Source organism: Portunus trituberculatus, chromosome 46 (genome assembly GCF_017591435.1).
Source record: "Portunus trituberculatus isolate SZX2019 chromosome 46, ASM1759143v1, whole genome shotgun sequence".
In the NCBI taxonomy this organism is placed as follows: Eukaryota; Metazoa; Arthropoda; class Malacostraca; order Decapoda; family Portunidae; genus Portunus; species Portunus trituberculatus.
Genome location: NC_059300.1, coordinates 17,233,980 through 17,255,825, shown reverse-complemented (window position 1 = coordinate 17,255,825; position 21,846 = coordinate 17,233,980). Strand labels below are relative to the sequence as shown.

The 21,846-nt window shown below is 36.5% G+C and overlaps 1 protein-coding gene across 4 annotated transcripts in view; it reads right to left on the bottom strand.

Moving 5' to 3' along the window:
- The window catches only part of LOC123519816, a 113,211-nt gene that overhangs the window by 18,755 nt on the left and 72,610 nt on the right, over positions 1-21,846 (bottom strand). Inside the window, exons 5-10 of one of the 4 annotated variants that reach the window (XM_045281335.1) lie at positions 18,421-18,546; positions 18,126-18,214; positions 17,633-17,891; positions 17,350-17,527; positions 12,193-12,563; positions 11,616-11,693 (exon numbers count right to left, since the gene is read on the bottom strand). In XM_045281335.1, coding sequence (XP_045137270.1) covers positions 11,616-11,693; positions 12,193-12,563; positions 17,350-17,527; positions 17,633-17,891; positions 18,126-18,214; positions 18,421-18,546 — 1,101 coding nt within the window. Of the gene's footprint in view, positions 1-11,615; positions 11,694-12,192; positions 12,564-17,349; positions 17,892-18,125; positions 18,215-18,420; positions 18,547-21,846 lie in introns of all 4 variants that reach the window. The other 3 variants (XM_045281336.1, XM_045281334.1, XM_045281333.1) reach the window with 3 other exon arrangements.

The window sequence follows — 21,846 nt, the reverse complement described above, 5'->3', positions numbered from 1 at the left end:
TCTTCCATGCCTTTTCTTTGTTCTTTTTTGCTTCTTCACAATTTCTATTAAACCACTGTTTATTATTTAGAGTCCTCTTCCTGTAATATGGCACAAACTTTTTCACAGCAGAGTTATACAAATCCATAAATTTATCGTATTTCAATTGCATATCCCTTTCCTGGTATACCACAGACCAGTCAATTTCATTAAAGAACTCCCTTATATGGTTATAATTTGCCCTAATATAATTTAATTTTTCCTCCCTGCATTCAACAATCTTATTCATGCTTAATTCCGTATCCAGCTCAAAGCTTAGGACATCATGATCGCTTCTCCCCAAGGGACATTTATGTTCAATTTCCTCTTTTAGAGATGCCCTGGTAAATACCAAATCCAACCTTGTTGCAACATCTTGTCCCCTGCACCTTGTTGGTGATCTCACCCACTGTGTCATCAAGTTATTTGTTGCTACCTTTAACAATTCCTCTGCCCACTCACCACCGTTCACCACTTCGTAGTCTTCCCACACTATTTCTTTACAATTAAAGTCTCCGACTATCATCACTCTATCCTTTCTGATGAGTTCTTGCTTCATGCTGTCTAGAGTATTTCTCATTACCATTTGGTACTGTTCATATTCCCAAGCATTGGTTTTGCGTGGTATGTATACTGTTATAATATTAATGTCCCTCTTGCCATCTGTTATAAGCATACTTATCACTTCCTCATTTCTCTTACTATAGTTCACCTCCTTCACTATCAGATCTTCCTTAGTAAGAACCATTATACCACCACCTCCTTTATTTTTTCTATCATTTCTCCATACTTTGTAGTGTTTTACAACAAACCAGTCTAGCTTTATTTCGGGCCTTAGCTTTGTTTCCACTATACACATTATGTTCGGTTCGTTATTTCTTAGGTAATCCATACATTCTAGCCTCTTAGACAGAAATCCATCTATATTCATGTAAGTCACTTGTATTCCATTCCTAGTCTCTTTCTTCCATGTAATGTCTATTCTGCCTGTTTTATCCACCACTTCTTTAGCCTCCCATTTCTCATCCTCCAAAAAAACTTGGTTTTTTCCTCCTCTGTTCTTTCCTCATTCCTCTCTTTCACTTCAGTTACAAGCTCTTTCATTTTCATTCGCTCATCCTGTGACATATTTCTTCTTATGTAAATTGTTTTGGTTTCCTCAGAGTCCTTAAGTTTCCAAGCCCTCCTCAACAAGGCCTCAGCTGCCACCTGAGACTTTAATTTCAATTTTAATGGTCTATTCTTGCCTTCCTCAAAAGCTCCCAATCTCACACTTTCTTCTATCTCAGTATATAGGTCCTCTTCCTCCACAGAGATCTTATTCAGTAAAGACTTAATCCTGTCATTTTTCTTATTTCTCCTATCCTGCCAGTTTCTGTTAGTTTCCTCCCTCAATCCTGTTATGATTACACATTTTTCTTTTCAGCAATATCTTTCACCACATACTCATTTTCCTTTAGTGCCTTTACCATTTCACTCTGCATAATCACTTTATTTTCCTCTTCCTGCTTTTTCACTATCTCCCTAAAGGACCTTTGTACCTCCTGATGTTCATGGTTCACTTCTTTCATCCTGGCATCAATTAGATTAAGGCATTCCTCCTTCCTCAAGTCCCCTTCGGATATTTTCATCTCCATTTCTAGGAGTTTAGCCTTCATCTCTTCACATTGTTTCCTTAGTTGTTGGTTTTCCTTCTCCATCTCTACTTTTTCCTTCAATAGCTCTTTATTCACTTTCATTAACAAATAGATCTCGTTTTTGAATGAATCATTCTCGGCTATAACTCTATCCATTTTTTCTTCTATGGACAAAATGTTTAGGAACTTACTTTCCAGTGCCTGGATTCTTGCATCCATATCTAATTTCTCCAGTCCTCTTGGAGTAGTTACAAAACCTTAAAAATCTTTGGGTTGCCTAGGAGTAGCCGCCATGTTTGCTATCGTCAGCTGATTACGGCCAAAACAATCACCGCCCACACTCTCCTCTCAGGGACCACTCTCCATATCCCTCACTTTCAACACTATGTGACAGTAGGACATCAACAGGACACTAACTCAGAGGTACCCGGGCCCAGTAACACCATAGGTATTTTCACTTCTTCCCGTCCGCAGCCGGAGACAAGCCGTCCTCTCTTAGCGACGGCGACGGTGTGTGTAAGGATGTGGGTGTCAGTGTGGATGTATGGGATAGGTTCTATGGGCAAAGGGATTTGTATGCTAGGGATGGTGTGCATCTGAGTAGGAAGGGTGTGGATGTGCTGAGTGGATGTCTGGAGGGGGGAGTTGGGATGGAGTGTAGGGGGTGAGGTAACAAATGCATTCCAGAAGAAAGATGTTAGGCATAAATTAGATAGGATAAACAGAGATAGTGAAAAGATTAGGAAAGATTTCCAGGTGCAAATAGGAGAGAATAAGATTAGGATTCCAAATAAGGAGACAGCATCTAGGAAGGTAGCAGGACTTAAATGTTTTTATGTAAATGCCAGGAGTCTTAGGAACAAGAAGGACGAGTTATCTAGTTATATAGTTGAGGAGGACTTATATGTTGTATGTGTCACAGAGGCATGGGTAAAGGAGGAAAAGTTTAGGGAAAATAGGAAAGAATATGAAGTAGATGGATACATTATGTATTTACACCAGAGAATTGGTAGGATAGGTGGAGGAGTAGTTATTTATGTAAAAATCCTTCATTTCCAGTCAGGTTAATGGTATTAAGGTAGATAACAGAGTAGAGTCCTTATGGCTGGATGTTAGAGTAAACAAAAGTAAGGTTATTAGAGTAGGAGCTTTTTACAGATCACCTAACCAGTCAGCAAATGTAGACAACCTTATGGTAGATGAGATAAATAGGGGGTGTACTAGTCAGACAATTATCTTAGGGGATTTTAATCTTAAGTCAGCAAACTGGGAGAGGATGGTAGGAGATGCTAGTGAAAATAAGTGTATGGAAAGTTTTCAGGATAACTATTTAGTGCAGATAGTAGATAAACCTACTAGGGGGAGGAAGGTTTTAGACAGTACTAACAAATATTGAGCATTGTTTAAAGGAAGTTGAGGTAGGAGAGACTTTAGCAAACAATGACCATCATATAATTAGATTTATCATTAATTCCAGTAGGGATAATATAGTGAATAAGACTAGAGTCCCAAACTATCAGAAAGGCAATTATAGTAGGTTACGTCAGTTATTAGGAGAGGTAAACTGGGAAGATAGTTTTGGAAATAAAACTGCACAGGAGATGTGGGATATTTTTAAAGTTGTAGTAAAGGGTATGTATAGTGATGCAGTGTATCCCTTACAAAGATATAAGGCAGAGAAACAGGAAGCCATTATGGTGGACTCACGAGATAGGTAGACAGATCAGAGAGAAGAAGAGGGCATATAGAGAGAGAGTTGCAGAAAAGTGGGGAAAATGTAGATTTGATTAGGTACAGACAGGTCAGGGATGATTTGAGTAAGGTTATAAAAAAAGTAAAAGGCAGGCAAAGATAAAACTAGCTAGAGCTGGGAGTAAAGATCCCAAAAAATTATATAGTTATTACAAGGTCAGTGATAAAAGAAATAAGGATAGGATTGGACCAGTCAGAAAAGATGGTGTAGTAGTGCATCAAAATGAAGACATAGTAGAATTATTAAATGAACAATTTTCTTCAGTATTTACTAGGGAAAGAATAGGAAATTCTGTTACAAACAGTGCGACGAGTAGTTTAAGAGCTTTAGAAAATACTGATATAAAACCGGGAATTATTAGGAAATTTATTCTTGAGCTAGACGATAGGAAAGCTAGTGGTCCTGATGAGCTACATGCCAGAGTACTTAGGGAGGGTGTAGACAGTATTTCTGAAGCACTTAAGTTAATCTTTGAAAGATCACTTAGGTTTGCTGAGATACCTCAGGACTGGAAGTTAGTTAATGTTACACCAATATTTAAAAAAGGTAGGAAGGATGATGCAAATAATTATAGACCGATCAGTTTAACTAGTATAGTATGTAAGATACTAGAGAAAATCATTAAGGGTAGTATTTGGGAGCATTTAAATGAGAATAGATTAATTAGAGATACCCAACATGGCTTTAGATCAGGGAAGTCCTTTCCTACAAATTTGCTCGATATCTTAGAATATATTACCAAGGAGTTAGATGATGGAAATAGCATAGATGTTATATATCTAGATTTTAGCAAGGCGTTTGATAAGGTACCGCATAGGAGGCTAGTGTACAAATTGAGACTACATGGGATAGGGGGTAGGTTAGTTGATTGGATTAGTGAATGGATTTCTGATAGGAAACAGAGAGTAAGTAGTATTAAATGGGGCAATGTCTGAGTGGAAGGAAGTGGTCAGTGGGGTACCCCAAGGATCAGTGCTAGGACCTCTTCTTTTCTTGGTGTACATTAACGATTTAGATATAGGAATAAGTAGCAAAGTATCAAAGTTTCCAGATGATACTAAGATAGCATGTGCAGTACGGGGTGAAAAAGACAATTACGGAATACGAGACTTGGACAGGCTGATAGCATGGGCAGACAGGTGGCAGATGGAGTTTAATTCTAAAAAGTGTCAGGTTATGCATTTAGGTAAAGACAACACAAACTTTAGCTAAGAGATGGAGGGATGTTGGCTAGAGGCAATAGAGGAGGGAAAGGATTTAGGAGTAGTGATAGACAGGACTATGAAATTTTCAAAGCAATGTTTAGAAGCAAGAAATAGGGCAAATAGGATCCTGGGTTTTATAAATAGAAATGTTAGTTATAAAAGTAAGGAAGTGGTGCGTAGCTTATATAATTCCTATGTTACGACCCATTTAGAGTATTGCATACTGGCCTGGTCACCCCATTATAGGCAGGATATCAACATGTTAGAAGCAGTTCAGAGAAGAGAAACTAGGATGATACCAGCATTAAAGCGCCTGGAGTATAGAGATAGATTAAAAGAATTAAACATGTTTTCATTTGAGAGGAGATGTATAAGAGGGGATATGATAGAGTTATTTAAAATGTTCTCAGGTACAAACTACATAGATGTGAGATCTTTCTTTACCTTAGAGGAGGGAAGTAGGACTAGAAATCAAGGCAGGAAGATTAGAAAGCAAGGCTGCAGGTTAGATGCTGGACAGTGGAGCAAGAAGGTGTTACAGTTGACTATGGTTAATACAATGGATCAGTGGGTAGAGGAGTCAACAAGGTACAGAGGGGGAGGGGGCAGCAAGAAGTACCATTGTTGCTTGACCTAGTATTCACAAAGAAAACAGAGCCCCCTCTAATCATACAATACCTAAGTCCAATGGGAAGAAGTGATCATGTGACATTAAAGATGCATATATAAGAGGAGAATGGGATAAGTTACAGAAATGACTACAAAGGAGAGATTAAATTATGCAAGAGCAGATTTTGAAAAAATTAAGGATCTTTTTTTCCGATATTGAGTGGAGAAACATTACGTACGGAAAGACAATACAGGCAATCCCCGCTTAACGAAGGATCACACAACGAAATTTTGCTACAACGAAGGTTTAATTTTACTACCATCTGCTCGTTTAACGAAGTTTTATCCAGGTAAATTTTTCCAAGTTTGAAAGGAGAGATTAAATTATGCAAGAGCAGATTTTGAAAAAATTAAGGATCTTTTTTGCCGATATTGAGTGGAGAAATATTACGTATGGAAAGACAATGCAGGCAATCCCCGCTTAACGAAGGATCACACATCGAAATTTTGCTACAACGAAGGTTTAATTTTACTACCATCTGCTCGTTTAACGAAGTTTTATCCAGGTAAATTTTTCCAAGTTTGAAAGCCCCGCCATATCACACAAGCCGACAGGCTTTTCAATACACCAGCGCCTCTTTTGGACAACACACACACCACTCACTCGCCCTGTTCAAAATAATAACAGCGTCAGCAGCAGCTCGTCTTCCCTCGCTCAACTTACCACCAAAACACCCTGCAATGTCGCCTACCGTTGCTAAGAAGACCAGAAAGTCTCTTACTCTCGAAGTGAAGCTGGATATTATTCACAGACACGAGAGGTGAGAAAACTAATAGAATTGCTTGCCACCATCTTGACTCCATCTACTGTCTCTACTATTTTCAAGTCAGCAGACTCTATTAAGAAGGCTGGTGAGACCGTATCTTCCTTGCAAGTTAAAAGAACCACCTGAATTCGTGATTCTACAATGGATAAAATGGAAAGCCATGTGGAAATGTGGTACATAAGTTTTGTACGTGATACAATGATGCGCCCTTTGTTTACATTCCACAGGTTTCCGGTTAGTGTCTTTCCGGTTTCACTCTCCCTCCCTTCATAAATTTAAGATCATCAACATTATAAAGTTACGTACATACATACATTACTGTACATTATAATGACTCAAATTAAACTGCCTACATGTTTAACTTCATAATTTTTACTTTCATTAAATCTTTCACTATGATGCACTCTCGCTGTTTACTCTCAATGGAAGTTCAAGTCAGGGATTAAACTTGTTATAATCGGTTTGCTTAACGAAGGGTTTTTTAAGAACGTAACCCCTTTGTTAAGCGGGGGTTGCCTGTACAAGGGAAATATAAAATATTCTTACAGAAATATAATGAAGGAGAAAAAAAATATGTACTTTTTGTTTACATTCAATAGAAGTTCAAGTCAGGGGTTAAACTTGTTATAATTGGTTCACTTAACGTAGGGTTTTTTAGGAACGTAACCCCTTCGTTAAGGGGGGGTTGCCTGTACAAGGGAAATATAAAATATTCTTACAGAAATATAATGAAGGATAAAAAAAATATGTACTTTTTTATAGAGCTAAGAAAAAAATACACACTTGGTACAATGCTAGATGCATAGAAGCTAAAAAGGCAAATGATAAAGCTTAGAAGAAACTCATAGAACAGAGTAATGACAATAACAGATAGCAGTATAGGGATGCAAAAATGAATATATTAGAGTAAGGAGAGAGGAAGAAAGAAACTTTGAGAAAGATATGGTGAATAAAAGCAAAGTTTATAAATGGTAATGTGAAGAACAAGGAATCAATAGAAACAATAATTAAAGGAGGGAAGACATACCAATTACGGAAAGAAATGTGTGAAATAATGAGTGAGATCTTCAAAATGGTGTTCACTGCAGAAGAAGATTTCACAGAACCTAACAGGACATTGCATTGCCAAGGATTACAGGAAATCACAGTGCACAAGGAGGATATTGGAAGATTATTGGATAAGTTGGATGTCAGAAAAGCAATGGGCCCAGATGGGGCATCAGGCTGGGTGTTAAAAGAATGTAACGAGTAACTACCAGATCTAATTTAGGACAAAATTACAAGTTCAATAGATAAAGGGAAAGTTCCACTAGAATGGAAGAGAGCCAACGTAATACCAATATTCATAGGAGGAAAGGTAACTGAACCACTAAACTACAGACCAGTGTCACTTACAAGTGTTTTGGGGATGTTGTCTGTAATAATTATCAAAGAAAAATTGGTTAAATATCTAAAAGAGGAACAAGTCATATCAAACAAACAATTTGAGTTCAGGACAGGACGGTCATGTGTATCAAACTTATTAAGCTCCTACTTGAGAGGCATTGTAGGACTGGAAAACAGCTTTTGATAAAGTCCCTCATGGAAGACTATTTTGGAAACTAGAGATCACAGGAAAATTGTGAGGAACTTTGCTAGAATGGACAAGAGATTTTTTAAGGATAAGGAGATGAAAATTGTGATCACAGATACATACTCATCTTGGATTAAGGTGGTAATTCGATGACTCGATATCAATATTGGTTTTTTGGCTCTCCCATTGCTATTTTTTCACCGAATTCAATAATATTTATACACAAGGTGTACGTTTATGGTGTACGTCTTCAGTGTTAATTTGGTACACAAATGTGGCGTAGTTTTTTGCAATAAATATTTTTTCGGCGATAAGAAAATAATTCAAAATACCATTATAAAATCAAAACTAATAACAGTGTGGCAATTTCCTCTTAACCACATGTAATATACATAACAACAAATAAATGTAAGCATCGGCATACACATAACCTATGTTATAACAATTTCATTACACGCCAAATTGTTACCTTTTTTTTTCATAAAAAATTTGAGTTTATAAGCCTGTTGTAAATTTATTTGAGTGAGTTCATGCATTATCATGCTTGCATTTGTTAAGATGAGGTTGTTGATCATTTTGCTGCAAAAATTTTGAAATTGACCAATTACTGAAAAGTTATTCAACAGTATATGCTGAAAAACTGAAAGTCGAGAAAAATGCATTTTTCTGTGAACATCTTCAAAACCCCCACATAACTCGCTTCCTCACTCGGGGCAATGGTTTCCTAGCGGGTGGGCTTTAAGATAGGAGGTACCCTAAAAAGTATCCCCTTTAGCCCATAAATTCCCGTGAAAAGCCCACATGGTATAAAAAAAAAAAAAAAAATAACTCACTCCAATATGTACCAAACTCAGATATGTACTTACATAATCCCTTGACAACTGCTTGGAGGCTGGTAGTGGCTGTTTAGATAGTTTCAGGCCATGTTACATCATGGCCTTACACGTGGCATTGTCACAATTTGGGAACCCAACACGTGTAAAATACGATCAACAGGTAGGCTGCACGGACGCGCACTCCCTAAGGCTGTATCGATTGGTACTGAGGGAGTAGCGTCTTCCTCACCCTCACTGCCTGATACTAAACTATCGTACATCATGCAAAAAAAAATAAAACAGCTCAAAAAAGGAAATAAATACAAGCAAAACAAAGACTAGAAGAAAAAGGGGCGTATGCACGCTTGGGTATTTAAAGGGCCGGCCCTTTAAACCCGCCATTACCAGGTAAGCAGTGCGTTATGCGCCTGGCAACTTCGGCCATGGCTTCCCTCTCCAGAGACGAACCCAAGTACCAAGTTTCCAATTTTTCAATTTTTTTTTACCAAATTAACGAATTACCACCTTAAAGTAACAAGCAGAGTGCCACAAGGGTCAGTGTTAGACCCCATTATTTTTCAGATTTATGTAAACGACATTCACATTGGGGTGAACAGTTATAATAATCTATTTACTGATGATGCAAAGTTGCTAAGAGTTACCAAACCAGGGAGGACAGTTTGTTGTTACAGGAAGATATTAGCAAAATGTATGATTGGAGTAAGAAGTGGAAACTGGAGTTTAATGCCAAGAAATGTCACATAATGGAACTAGGAAAGAGCAAAAGAAGACATGTATAGAACTACTTGATGGGAGAGGAAGAAATAATGAAGACTAAAGAGGAAAAAGATTTGGGAGTGATTATACAGGAAAACCTGTGCCCTGAGAAACACATAAGCAAGATATTTGGATTATCATATAAAATGTTGACTAAAATAAGAGTGGCTTTTCAATACATGAACAAAAGATATGATGAAAAAAAAATAATCACAAGCATGATACGTTCAAAGCTGGAATATGCAGCAGTGATGTGGTGTCCGAGTTCTATAAAGGATATAAGAAGATTAGAAAGGATACAGAAGATTGCTACAAAAATGGTGCCGGAACTAAAGGACCTAACATATGAAGAACAATTGAAGGAAATGAGACTGCCAACCTTACATGATAGAAGAGATTGAGGGGACCTAATAACAATGTACAAGATAGTCAATGTCATTGAACAGATAGACAAGTAAGACCTTGTGCTGGTGACAGAAGATAATAGGACAAGAGGACATGTAAAGAGTATCAGGATGAGGCAAGATGTGAAGGATATTGGAAAATAGTTTTCCACACAGAACAGTGGAGAAGTGGAATGCATTGAATAATAAGTTGTTACAGCACATAATGTGCATAACTTTAAGGAAAAATCAAATAAATGGAGACATGGAGACAGGACACTATGAGTCCCACTCAAACCCCGTACAATACAACTAGGTAACTAAGTAAATACACACACACACACACACACACACACACACACACACACACACACACACACACACACACACACACAAACACATACAGTTAGTCTTTCTCTAGATTAACCTTAGTGTTAAGCCAAAACCATTATGCATTTTCAATACAACTACCATATCAAGAAACAATTTCTTATCATTACTACTAAACACATACATAAATACATATATACATGTACACACACACAAATGCCTAACCTCTGTGTTTCTTTCATATGGAAAGAGCTTTAGTTGTCTCATAATCCAGTTACAAATATTGGTGTAGATCTTTTGTGATTTCAAAATACAGATGTGGACAGCAATGTGGATAATACCTTCACTGTAGATGTGGATGTGGAGGCAAACATCTGATGTCAATAATATACTTACCATACATAGACCAAAGACAATCCTACATCCACATGTACAGCCTTACACTTTACCCAAAATAACTAAACTTTAACCATCATCAGTCTTCAAACTGGTAGAGGTGATAAAACATAGGTAGAAGTGGTTTATTCCCATGCTATTTTCAATATTTGATGAGTTATCTGACCAGATGAAGGCAAACTGCTTGCAGAAGCTCTCCAGGCTGCATCAGTTGTGCTGCGACAACTATTCTCTAATTGCCTTCACTCCTCATTTTCATCTCCAACAAATATATTGAATAATGTTATAGATCTGTAATTTTCTTGTGCAAATCTTCCACACTACAGACACAACAATATTGAAAATACCATATTTGAAGGCTCATAAGATGTATGGGCTCATAAGATGCACCCAGTTTTGACAGATATTGAAAAAAAAAAAGAAAAAAAGGATTTTACCTGACATTTGAAGACTCACATGCATTTAGGTCATTATTAGATCCCAGTATTTTGCATTTAAAAACTTGAATATATATTTGCTAGTAGCCTATGTACCAACCTTGTTGTGAGATGTAAACATGTATCTGGTATATGAAATCAGCACCAAGACTTAGAGACTACAGGCCTAATAATCATAATTTTTCCTTTTTATAACTTTTTTTTTACATGTACGTAAGGTAAAAACGTTGAATGATAGGTGCAATTTTAATTATGTGAAAGTGTGTCTTACCTCAAGGAGTAACACTGTAAAGAATGCAGCAAATCTTGCCCATATCAAGATCAAGATCACCAATTGCGTGTTTTGTTTTGGTTCATACGTTGTATGGAAATTCTTCCTGACTGGTGTCACTTTATGTGAATTACTGGTAAATATTATATATTGTTACCTTTAAAGAAAGACTTCTGTGGTGTAGTACCAATCATCACTTTGTTTACATATGTGAAGAAGTCTGGAGTTTGATTTTATAGCCTCTGTTGCCATAGACTGACCACCAACCACTGCCTTAATACTGAACCTTGGGTTCATAGGACACAGGTCCATTTCCTGAGACTTTTTTATGGAAAAAAGATGCATCTTATGAGCCATCAAATACAGTAAAAAAACCATGAATGTTTCTCCCTCACTTCATCCTGACATAGCTTCAACAGGCAAGTAGAGTAATAATAACAGAAAATACAAGTTTCCACTATGAGGATACATCACTCTAGACTAATGTGGAATCAGTAATATATTCTCTATTAATGTTTGCAAACTAAATTACCTCTGGCAAACACAAGAAAATACCATTGTATCATAATGAAGAATGTACACACCTGACAGGTTGTGTTGCAGTAGATCACATTGTTGCAGCACATGAAAATACCAGGTGCTTTACACATCACACAGATAGGCTGCAAATTAAGGGAATAAAGTATTAGCCAACTGACTGCAAATATCAATAACTTTTTCAATCTTAAAAATCTACAAAGCCACTTTTTTACCCTGTCTTAACGTGGTACATGGTTCCAGAGATCAAACCTTTCACACTGATGATTCTTTATGCTGAGAGAGAGAGAGAGAGAGAGAGAGAGAGAGAGAGAGAGAGAGAGAGAGAGAGAGAGAGAGAGAGAGAGAGAGAGAGAGAGAGAGAGAGAGAGAGAGAGAGAGAGAGAGAGAGAGAGAGAGAGAGAGAGAGAGAGAGAGAGAGAGAGAGAGAGAGAGAGAGAGAGAGAGAGAGGTGGCATATTATGATCAACAGCTACAACTCTTGCTCTAAAGGAAGCCTGCCACTACCAACTATTCTCTAATCTATACTCATATATTTATCAAATTCTCCACTAACATAAGAGCAAGCAATCTTACAAATGCCCTAAAATAATTAAGGACTCTCTTAAAGGTGTCAAGTCTCACCTCACTTTCTTCTGTGTGTGATGAAACATCTGTTTGTGATTCTGCTTCCTGTTGAGAAGCGTTGGTTGTTGTTGTTACTGTTGAGGCAAGTGAAGACGATACAGCACCAATAAGTCTTTTATCAGTTACTATGTTAAGAGATTGGGCTTGAAGATTGTTGAGACTGACAGAACTAACTACTGGTATGTATGCTGTTTTCTGAATATTGGTGCCAGTACATATCAATGAGTCCTCCACTGGGGAATCCGAAACTACCATCCTCTTGAGAGCTACATTAGTATTTGGTGTGAAATTTGATGCGGTTTGGAGAGTGGTAAAATTAACACCATTACTGCTCCCTGGTGAAGATAATGTGGCTGGTATAACTTGACCTGTTTGGGAGGATAAAACAATATATAAGTACACAAGCTGTGGAATGAAATTTGTGTGGTGGAGTAATAGATATAATAGGTGAGTTCTTGTTCTTATTGGAGATTTAGGGCATTGCAAGATATGGTGCCACAACCTCTAAAGCCCAGAAGGTGCTGGTAGCAGGCAGATTATCTAATTATAGTCTGGGAAATCTGGAGAAGATGCTGGTATACTTGAGCATCTTAAAAGCCAGGCCAGGGTCTTGGGAGCCATTCTGAAAGTCTGCTGATGATGGTGTGAGGATACAGAGTGATGCTAATGAGTGAAGAATAGTAGTACAAAAAATTGCATTTCTCTTGTAGTTTAAAATAATATCACACTAAAGTCGATTAGAGTTTATACCGATTTCGAGAAAATTTTTGAAGTGTAAAAAAAATCTGAGATATTCGCTCCTGAAGATTTTTAATAATTTCGTCCTTGTTTTGCTATTTGTATCCATCTGATTGACATGAAATTTTCACACGTTTGTTTATTAAATGGTGACTTCCTGAAGCATGATAGAATAATAATACATCAGATCTCCACTTCTGTAGAATATATTATTCACTCATACTGTTGAACCTCGATAACTCAGACCCCAATAACTCAGATTTCATGATAAGTCAGACTCTGACCACCCCAGGGACTAAAGTCCGAGTTGAACTGCCCGCCCAGCTTTTTTTTTTTCTTACATTTTCTATTGATATTATAAAAAATTTTATTTCCACTAAAAGTTGTATTTTAGTTGTAGTTTGAAACAATACCAAACAAAAGTCGATGTCAGAGTTTATACCAATTTTGTGAAAATTTTTGAAGTAAAAAAATTAATTTTTTGAGATATTTGCTCCTAAAGATTTTTCATCATTTCATCCTGTTTACTATTTGTATTCATCTGATTGACATGAAATTTTCACACATAATTGTGTGTACAATAGTGACTTCCTGGAGCATGATATGATGATAGTGCATCAGATCCCTGCTTCTCTAGATAATATTATTCATTCGTACATGAGGGTTGGGAAGGCGCCATCAGCAGTGTCAAGGCAATCTGCTGTTTTACTAGTGAACTGGACACTCTCTGAGTCCTTATTAGTGTGTTGAAGTGAGATAATGATACAGTGAAGTATTTATTACTTGTCTGGTCCAGACCAATAGGCCAAGGTGTTCGGGTTTTGGCTGGAACACTTGAAGGTGAGTTAAATTCACTCCGGCGCTTTTTTCGGTAGACAGGAGAGGGAAGGGGCATCAGTGATCCATAGGCATGAAGGAATAGTCAAATTTTGAAAAGTAACCAGCTTAGTAAATGCGAAGAATAGTTTAAAAGTGTATTACACAAACTGTAGGAGTATTTTAAATAAGATAGATTTGTTGAGAGGAGGAGCTTGTGTTGAAAATGTTGATATAATTGCATTAACAGAAACCTTGATACATATGTCAGGGAAGGTATTTGATCAGGAAGTGAAAATTGATGGTTATACACTTTTTCATAAGGACAAGGAAAACAGAAGAAGGGGGAGGAGTGGCCTAGTATGTCAAGGACACACTGCAATGTTGCATAAACAGCAAAATTAAGACAGATAGCAAAACAGTCTCTATGGGTAGATATTAACCCTTATGTTCCGGCGATCGTATATGAACGATTGCATCAGTGCATCTATAGCGACGGCGATCGTTCCCGTAATCAAGAATTTTCGCGCCTCATGTTTGAGCTCCGCACGCAGTTTCTCGAGTCAGATGGCGAGTGGAAGTATCTGGCTTCTTTTTCCACCCGTAGTGTTGCCACTAGCTCTGTATATTTAGGGGTAACGAAGCTATTCTCCCATTCTGAGGGCGACACTTGGCAACCCCAGCGACCTGCCATATCGAAAGCACCCTGATAAGAGCGAAGGGACGTCTCAGTTCATAACTCACTGTGGAACAAGACAGATAATTTTTACTTAGCAGTGCTTCTGAGCCTGACTACAGTGACAGTGATTATGAGGAAGAAACTGAAGAAAGCGAAGACAGCAGTAGTGAAGACTCGGAAAATGATTCAGAGGATCCACCTGTTTTCTCAGAACAGAGAAGACAGAGATAGTGGTGATGGAGAACAGACTCCAAACATCGTATTGAGAACCCAGAGTGGCTCACGGAGACGCAGGCGTGCTTCTTGTGTTCTGGGAAGATGATCAAGGGTGTGTGTGTGTGTGTGTGTGTGTGTGTGTGTGTGTGTGTGTGTGTGTGTGTGTGTGTGTGTGTGTGTGTGTATTTACCTAGTTGTAGTTTTACAGGGCCTGGGCTTTATGCTAGTGTGGCGCCGTCTCCATATCTACACTTATCCAATCTTACTTTAAAAGTGTGCACACTCGTTGCAGACACTACTTCATCTAAACTGTTCCACGTCTCAATACATCTCTGCGGGAAACTATATTTTTTAATATCTCTCGGACATCTTCCCTTTCTCAGCTTTTTACTATGTGATCTTGTGCTTCGTATGTCATATTCTTCTCTCAGGATCAGTTTCTCATTATCCACTTGGTCCATTCCGTTGATCAATTTATAAACTTGTATCAGGTCTCCTTTCTCCCTTCTTTGTTCCAGGGTTGGTAGATCCATAGCCTTTAGTCTCTCCTCATATGTCATCCCTTCAAATTCTGGAACCATTCTTGTAGCTATTCTTTGTAGCCTCTCCAATTTCCTTATGTGTTTCTTTTTATGAGGGGTCCACACTACTCCTGCATATTCCAATCTGGGTCTTATTATAGTACTTATCAATTTCTTCATCATTTCTTTGTCCATGTAGTGAAATGCTACTCCAATATTCCTTAGCAAATTATATGTTTCTCTAAAAATTCTATCAATATGGCTTACTGGTTGATTGTTTTCTTCCATCGTCACTCCTAAGTCCTTTTCCTTTTGACTTTCTCCAGTTCTACTCCATCTCCCATCTTATAGATTCCCACAGGTCGTCTTTCACTCTTTCCCATTTCCATGACATGGCTTTTGTTCACATTGAATTCCATTTCCACTTCTTACTCCATTCCCAGATCTTATTTAGGTCTTCTTGCAGTATTTCACAATCCTCCTTTTGCTTTATAACTCTGCACAGTTTCGTATCGTCCATAAACAAATTTATGTAGCTGTTCACTCCTTCTGGCATGTCGTTAATATAAATGAGGAAAAGTATTGGTGCCAATACTGACCCCTGTGGCACTCCGCTTTCTACTGCTCTCCACTTTGACTTCATATTTTTAACTACCCTCCTTATTTCTCTCCCCTCAAATAATTTTCTATCCATCTCAATGTGCTTCCTTTTAAGCCACCCTTCTCCTCTAACTTCCACAGTAATCTTGCATGTGGCACTTTGTCAAACGCCTTTTTTAAATCCAAATAAATGCAGTCAACCCATCCTCTCTCTCTTGTACTCTATCAACTATTCTAGAATAGAAACTCAATAAATTAGTTACACAAGACTGTCCTTTTCTAAAACCAAATTGGCTATTTGATATTAATTTGTTGTCTTCAAGGAACTCAATCCATTGTTTCTTTATTATTCTTTCACACATCTTGCATATTACACTAGTTAGTGATACCGGTCTGTAATTTAAAGGTTCTTCCTTCCTTCCACTCTTATATATGGGAACCACCTCAGCTCTTTTCCATTCTACTGGTATTGTTCCATTTTCTATTGAGCATTTTATGATGTTGTATATGGGACTTGCTAGTTCTTCCCTACATTCTTTCAGTATTCTGCCTGAGACTTCATCGGTCCCATTGCCTTCTCTTCATCCAGTTCCTTCAATAACTCTTTTATTTCATGCTTGGTTACTTTAATCTCTTTTATATAGATTGTCTCTCTATTACTCTGTGGCCTCTCGAATTTGGATTCCTTAGTAAAGACCTCCTGGAATTTTTTATTTAATAGTTCTGCCATACTTTTTGGGTCTTCCTCCATTCCGTTCTCTCCTTTTAACCTTTCTATTGTTTCTTTTTGCCTAATTTTTCCATTTATGAATCTATAGAACAATTTTGGTTGCTCCTTACATTTTTCGACAATGTCTTTTTCGAAGTTCTTTTCCTCTTCCTTCCTCACCTTAACATATTCATTTCGTGCTGCTTTGAAGTTTTCCTTATTTGCTGGATTCCTATTTCTCCTCCACCTTTTCCATGCTCCATCTCTTTTCTCCTTTGCCTTGGCACACCTTGCATTAAACCAATCTTTCTTTCCTTCTTCTTTAGGTCTATATTTTGGGACATATTCCCTGACTTCTGTTTTATATATATATGTGTGTGTGTGTGTGTGTGTGTGTGAGAGAGAGAGAGAGAGAGAGAGAGAGAGAGAGAGAGAGAGAGAGAGAGAGAGAGAGAGAGAGAGAGAGAGAGAGAGAGAGAGAGAGAGAGAGAGAGAGAGAGAGAGAGAGAGAGAGAGAGAGAGAGAGATACAAATTGGTTTCTAAGAATATTTTTGTGCATAATTATAATCTATAAATGCAACTAATTCTCAACAATGCCATCTGTAACAATCAAAATTAACCATTTCCAGATCAGAAATGTTCTGTAATCAAAAGTGAGAAATTAGGATCATAAGTTTCATTAATGATGATGATGAAAGGCACCCATCTTTAGCTTTTTTATAACAGATATGGATACCATACAGATAAGCTAAAAAGTAATAGGTTCAAATTTTGAAAGTAGTTTATTATGGCAAAATTTAGTAAATATTTCTGATATTTATATGGTGAATATGAAATACCATGTCTTCAAGAATATTTTTTTTTCATATATTACCTTGTGTGACGTTATTTTGAAGATGTCCTGTCACTGGGATATAGTTTTGTAGATGTTGAGAATTATTTTCTTGCTGTTGCTGCTGTTGGTGCTGCTTTATAACAAGAGTTCTATTGGATAACTTGAGTTGTGCTTGTTGCTGATGCTGGTGATGTTGCAGGTTTGGCTGTATTTGCTTCTGTAATGTTGTTTTTTGTAGTAATTTAAACAAATGTGGTTGTTGCTGCTGTAAGAAACTGTGTACAGGTATGAACTGGGTCTTTTGTTGTACTTGAGAACTCACAGGATTCTTATGGCCAGAAGGTACCAATCCTGGATTATTATTTGGCATAGCTTTCACCTGGCAAACAGGGTCATGCCTCTGAGCAGTGTGGGTGATTGGCTGAGGAGGTGCAGCACATATGATATGAGATGATGTCACTACTGGGCGCTGCTGGCCAGGTACCACTACAGCATTTGGTGGTGACTGCTTGTCAAATGCTGAATAATGCAGCACATCTTGTGCCAACTGACGACTTCTTGCAGAACAGTCCCCCGAAATACTGGATGATGAAAAAGACATCATTGCTGTTTGTGATGCTATACTGGAACACCAATTACTTTTTACAGAACTATTTAGAAAACTTGTACTTTAATAGTTCAAACTAAAATATCTTCCAAGATTTTATCATTACTTTCAACAGGAAGAACTTGATTCCTTACTAATTTTGACATCTTTAGAAATTAAGTAGAGTTTACTTTTAAATTTGAAAGTTGCTAAAATTCTAAAGTCTTACCTTTGGTGTTGCTTTTTTTGAAAGTGAGGGGGGTTTACAGCTGCCTCCACCACACTCAAATTTTGGTAAGGCGCTGAGATTGTTGCTTCCTATTCAAAATATATGAGAATGTTCTGATGGTACACTAATATTTAAGTATATATATATATATATATATATATATATATATATATATATATATATATATATATATATATATATATATATATATATATATATATATATAGAATAACAATAATAATAATAAAACTCACATATACTGTAATCATGGGGAACAAAACTGTAACTGAAATACCTGACTAACTTGGTGCACTGGATGGTGCCTGAAGGACCTGAGAGATGAGTCTTTTGTCTTTTTCTCACTTTTCTTTCTTGGCTTGTATGGAGCAGTGGTCTGCTGGTCAGGGTCCTTCGACTGCATCTGTTAGCAAATAATTTAATGAAGTGCAAAGTTGGAGACAGATATAGCATGAAGGGATATGGAAGGGGCAACCTATTCCAGACACCACTTATCAGGGGATGTCAAATAGTTTTCTTTTTTTCTTTTTTTTTTCCTTAAAACACTCAACAATAATTTCTTAATACCTTCTAGTAAACTGGCTCATTGGTTTAATTTTTTTTATTAAATCAACTCATTATTTATAATGCCTTAATATCGATAATGAACCAAAATATTAAGTAGGATGTCTTCTTCAATGGAGATAAATCAAGAAATATCCTTATGATTCTAGCACCTTTACCACACTGCTGAAAATGCAATATCCTAACACCAGCCAATCTCTTAAAAGAAGAATATCTTTGTCAGTTGGGAAATTTTGAAAATAAGTAACAAAGAACAATTTTTCTGGTAATGCTAAAACAGAAAATCAGTATAAATTGTGAAAACATGGGCCCTTTGAACCTTAGCTATTCCCAACACTGTCATATAGCTAAACATTAATTTTTGACATCTTGTAAGTGTTGCTATGTCACAAAAGCTTTTCAAAGTTAAAAACTACTTGATATTTCCAATGTTAAATGAAATTTGTTTGACATACATTATCCAACACGTTTCCCACATAAAAATCATAGCAGAACTAATATCTTAATCAGATGTTACATTAAAGTAACCAATTTAATTTCCATTAAAAGAATAAGTAAGCTCATTAAACTTCATTATTAGATTCATTGTTATCATCAAGACTGTGGGTTAGAAATATCCTTCAAGGAATGGGCTACCTATGACACAGCAAAATTCATCAGGACAAAATTATTGACTTTTTTTGGACATTTTACAAAAACTTCCATTTTGTATGAATCAGCACCATAGCAGGGTGATTCGCATACTCTATGGGAGTGTTTCGTGCATGCTATTTTAACCCTCCAAAAATTTATTACAAATTATGATGAATGAGATATTGATGTCTAAAATTAAACAAATATATTATCTAAAGTGTTCTATTAATGAACAAATGATAGAGAAGGAATATCTTTTGAGCCATAACTGCCTTATCTTGGCAATCAGTATTCCATGTCTATTTCATTCCTGCAATATGAATTATTGTAAATAATATTTTGCTGTGTGAAGTAAAAGAAATGTGCATCCAATATTGATTATTTATGAAAACAGTGGAAAAATAGAGCTAGTTTTATAACTTTCCTCCATCTCTTCCTCATTTCATGCTAAATGTATGTATGCTACATCCCTCTCATAACTTATATGCTACATCCCCTTCTAGCTATGCTGCCTTCAAACCAGTATCACAGAAACAATTTTGGATAAAACCTATGCATATTTTCAAATATCACATACATCTGCCTAATATTCACATTCAATACCTTATCAACAAGATCACGCTACATTCAAGGTTACAAAACAATATATGAATGTTTGAATTTACATCGGATGCCACAAAAACCTTAAATTCTTCCCTCCACTCTACAAATAGTGCCCTAGGAGGAATGGTAACAGCTATCTTAGTAGGGATGTGCACCAAAATTAGGTATGTCGGTATTTTAGCTTCGATATTACCAGCATTAAAATCATTTCAATATACCACTTTACGGGTAATTTTGTTTTCAATATATCGCAAACTGTTTTTTTTTTTTGTCAATGTTTTGTTTTAGTATTATTATTTTTGGAGCAAATGTCCCTTTTTTTTTATTGTTATTATTATTATGGCCTATAGCACCTTCTTGAATAGTATGGGATTTGAACCTATACATGGACATCTGTCCAATCCCACTCTCACCACCTCACTAATATACATGTCCCGCCTGCTCTCGTTTCCCAGTGAAGGACGCAGATCGTGTCCCTTCCAGATACACGACTAATTCACACCGACTCGCAGCTTCCCTCACGGCTCAGTTACTCTCTTGATTTCAAGGAGGGTCGTCAAGCTTGTGAGAGTTCCTTGTTCACATGAAATATTCAGATTGTACTGTAGTTTATCTTCTTCCAAAAGAGAGAGAGGGAATAAGAGGTATACAAAAAACAAAGATAAAAAGGAATAGAGATATATATATATATATATATATATATATATATATATATATATATATATATATATATATATATATATATATATATTATCTATTCCCATTTTTTTATCTTTGTTTCTTGTATACCTCTTATTCCCTCTCTCTCTTTTGGAAGAAGATTTCCTCCAAATTAACAACTCCCAGAGTACTCATTAATAAAAAAAAGGCTTGTCAAAGTAAATGGATTGCTGGCGAACCAAGTGAAAGCATTATGGCAGAACTCTGAAAGTTTTCTCCCCCCCTCTCTCTCTCTCTCTCTTTATATATATATATATATATATATATATATATATATATATATATATATATATATATATATATATATATATATAGAGAGAGAGAGAGAGAGAGAGAGAGAGAGAGAGAGAGAGAGAGAGAGAGAGAGAGAGAGAGAGAGAGAGAGAGAGAGAGAGAGAGAGAGAGAGAGAGAGATGGAGAAAACTTTCAGAGTTCTGCCATAATGCGTTCACTTGGTTCGCCAGCAATCCATTTACTTTGATAAGCCTTTTTTTATTAATGAGTACTCTGGGAGTTGTTAATTTGGAGGAAAGGTAATAGAAAATAAACAGTACACATTATTTCTATTTTGCAATATATAAAATAAAGCAAAAAACTCTTTAATAAATAAAGATCACCGAGTTGACATTAATAAAAACATATGAATAGAAGACAACAAAGGCCATGTTAAAAAATTATTAAGGCAACATAATGTCTCTCTTCAAAAAATCAAGTAAAATAATGGTTTTCCTCTGGAAAAAAAAAAAAAAAATAATAATAATAATAATGGCTCTCATAATATAACATAACATAAATAATAGGATAACAAAGGGCCACCAGGGCCCATCAAGGTTATCTTGTATCAGTCGCACAGCGACCTCGTCATCAGTACTTAAAGATACACTTACAAGTACACAATACATTATATACTAATTCTAAATATTTGGCCCATTAACAGGGCTAAGTCCTGCAGCAAAATCCTCTGCAATTTGTGGTCCCCATACATGGGGATCATGTCCTATTTAACTATAGTAAACTTCTTATAAAAACTATCATGCAGTGCTATACATAATTATAAATCTAATAAATTTAAGTGCTTATCTAATCTGTTTTTAAACATTGTCAAACTAGTGCTATTTACAACCGTCTCTGGCAATGCATTCCAGAAGTCTACCACCCTATGACTAAAGAAATATTTTCTTAT